At 65.0% G+C, this 2,047-nt stretch overlaps 2 protein-coding genes across 2 annotated transcripts in view; both read left to right on the top strand.

Annotated features, from left to right (window-relative positions):
- WRNIP1 (WRN helicase interacting protein 1) overlaps positions 1-2,047 on the top strand; it is a 123,531-nt gene that overhangs the window by 49,808 nt on the left and 71,676 nt on the right. The window lies entirely within an intron of this gene.
- Positions 578-1,659, top strand: FOXF2 (forkhead box F2). The gene has a single exon (XM_042462232.1). It carries the CDS (start codon positions 622-624, stop codon positions 1,657-1,659), a length of 1,038 nt encoding a protein of 345 aa, XP_042318166.1. The 5' UTR covers positions 578-621.

Genomic DNA, 2,047 nt, shown 5'->3' with positions numbered 1-2,047 from the left:
GAAGGAAGGAAGGAAGGAAGGAAGGAAGGAAGGAAGGAAGGGGGGAGCGTGGCGAGCAAGACCCAGGCCTTACCTGGGGTATCGCCTAGTGCTGGATGGGCAGCCTAGCAAGTGTCTCGTGGGAATGTGATGGGTGTTGGGCTTGCGTGTTCTGGGGATGGCGGCCAGAAGGATCTGAAGGCAGGGGTGGAGGGAGGCCCGCTGGAGAGAAGAGGCGCCCTCTCTCCCTTGTCTCCTCTCTCCTCTCTTCTCTCCTCCCTCTTTCCCTCCCTCCTTCCCTCGCTTCCCTGGAGCTGCTTTTTTGGGCCGACAAGGAGGGAGGGAAGGCTCTGGCGACAGCTCGGGACTCTGTTTGGCTGCCGGGCGGGGGCGGGGTGGGGGCTCTGGGGTGGGTTTCCTCTGCTTTAAAGGCGGCTTCAGGATGGGTCCCAGGCGGGGGTCCCAGAACTGAGCAGAGAGCCAGAGAGAGACCTGGAGGCTCCGGAGTGAGGCGGGGAAGGGGGGAGGAGGAAGGAGGGGGATCAGGGAAGGGAAGGCGAAGGGGGGCTCCTCTGTGCCGCGATGCGGAGGGCGCCGCTGCCAGAGCGCTGAGCCGTCGGCGTCGCGGGAGGATCCGGCTCCATGAGCTCCGAGGTCGGGGCCCCGGTGCCTCGGAGCCCGGCCTTGATGAGCGCCCCCTCGCAGCCTTCCTCCTCCTCCTCCTCCTCCGCCCTGGAGACCTCCAGCAGCACCAGCAGTAGCACCAGCGCCGCCGCCTCCGCCCCGTCGAAGGGCAAGAAGGCCAGCTCGGGGCTGCGTCGGCCGGAGAAGCCGCCCTACTCCTACATCGCCCTGATCGTGATGGCCATCCAGAGCTCGCCCTCCAAGCGGCTGACGCTGAGCGAGATCTACCAGTTCCTGCAGGCCCGCTTCCCCTTCTTCCGCGGGGCCTACCAGGGCTGGAAGAACTCGGTCCGCCACAACCTCTCGCTCAACGAGTGCTTCATCAAGCTGCCCAAGGGCCTGGGCCGCCCGGGGAAGGGCCACTACTGGACCATCGACCCGGCCAGCGAGTTCATGTTCGAGGAGGGCTCCTTCCGACGCCGCCCGCGGGGCTTCCGACGGAAGTGCCAGGCCCTCAAGCCCACCGCCGCCATGTACCACCGCATGGTCAACGGCCTGGGCTTCCTCCCGCAGGGCTTCGACTTCCAGGCCGGGGCCCCCGCCGCCCCCTTGGGCTGCCACCCCAACGCCTACGGGCCCCTGGAGGTCATGCAGGCCGGGCCCTACGAGGCCCACCACGTCCCCCACATGTCCCCCAGCCCCGGGTCCTCCTACATGGCCAGCTGCCCCGTGGTCCCCTCCAACGCCAACGCCGACTACGGGCCGGAGACCAGCAGCAGCAGCCCGGTGCCCTCCTCGCCCGCCCTGGCCAGCGCCCTCGAGTGCCACTCGCCCTACGCCAGCCCCGCCGGGCACTGGACCCCCTCGGCCGCCTCCCCGTACCTCAAGCAGCAGGGCCTGCCGCCCCCGACCGCCGCCCCGACCGCCACCTCCGCCGCCCCCGCCGGCCTCCACTCCGGAGTGGCCCCTTACTCCCTCGAGCAAAGCTACCTGCACCAGAACGGACGGGAAGACCTCTCAGGTACCCAGCCTCCCTCCTCCCGGGGTTGCAAGTAGTAGGAGGGGAGGGCTTACTTTCAGGTGTAAATGCAGGCCCCCGGGGATCGGGCCCTGCCTCCCGTAGATTCCCGAGCCAAATCTGGAACTGAGGGGCTCTGACCGCGTTTGAGAGTGGTATTGGTGATGTTGTTATTATTATTAATATTATTATTATTATTATTATTATTATTTTGTCTTCAAGTCACTTCCGACTTAATGCGGCCCTTCGATGGTGGGGTTCTCTTGGTAAGATTTGTTCAGAAAGGGTTTGCCATGGTCTTCCTCTGAGGCTGAGATAGTGTGGCTTGCTCAAGGTCACCCAATGGATTTCCATGGCGGAGCTGGGAACCCAACCCTGGTCTCCAGAGTTGTAGACCAACACTCAAACCGCTAAACCATACTGGCT

This window comes from Sceloporus undulatus, chromosome 4, assembly GCF_019175285.1.
Source record: "Sceloporus undulatus isolate JIND9_A2432 ecotype Alabama chromosome 4, SceUnd_v1.1, whole genome shotgun sequence".
Classification (NCBI taxonomy): Eukaryota; Metazoa; Chordata; class Lepidosauria; order Squamata; family Phrynosomatidae; genus Sceloporus; species Sceloporus undulatus.
This window is presented reverse-complemented; position numbering and strand designations above follow the sequence as displayed.

Coding starts and splice junctions, on each gene's coding strand:
- FOXF2 (XM_042462232.1), top strand. CDS start 622: ATGAGCTCCGAGGTCGGGGCCCCGGTGCCTCGGAGCCCGGCCTTGATG.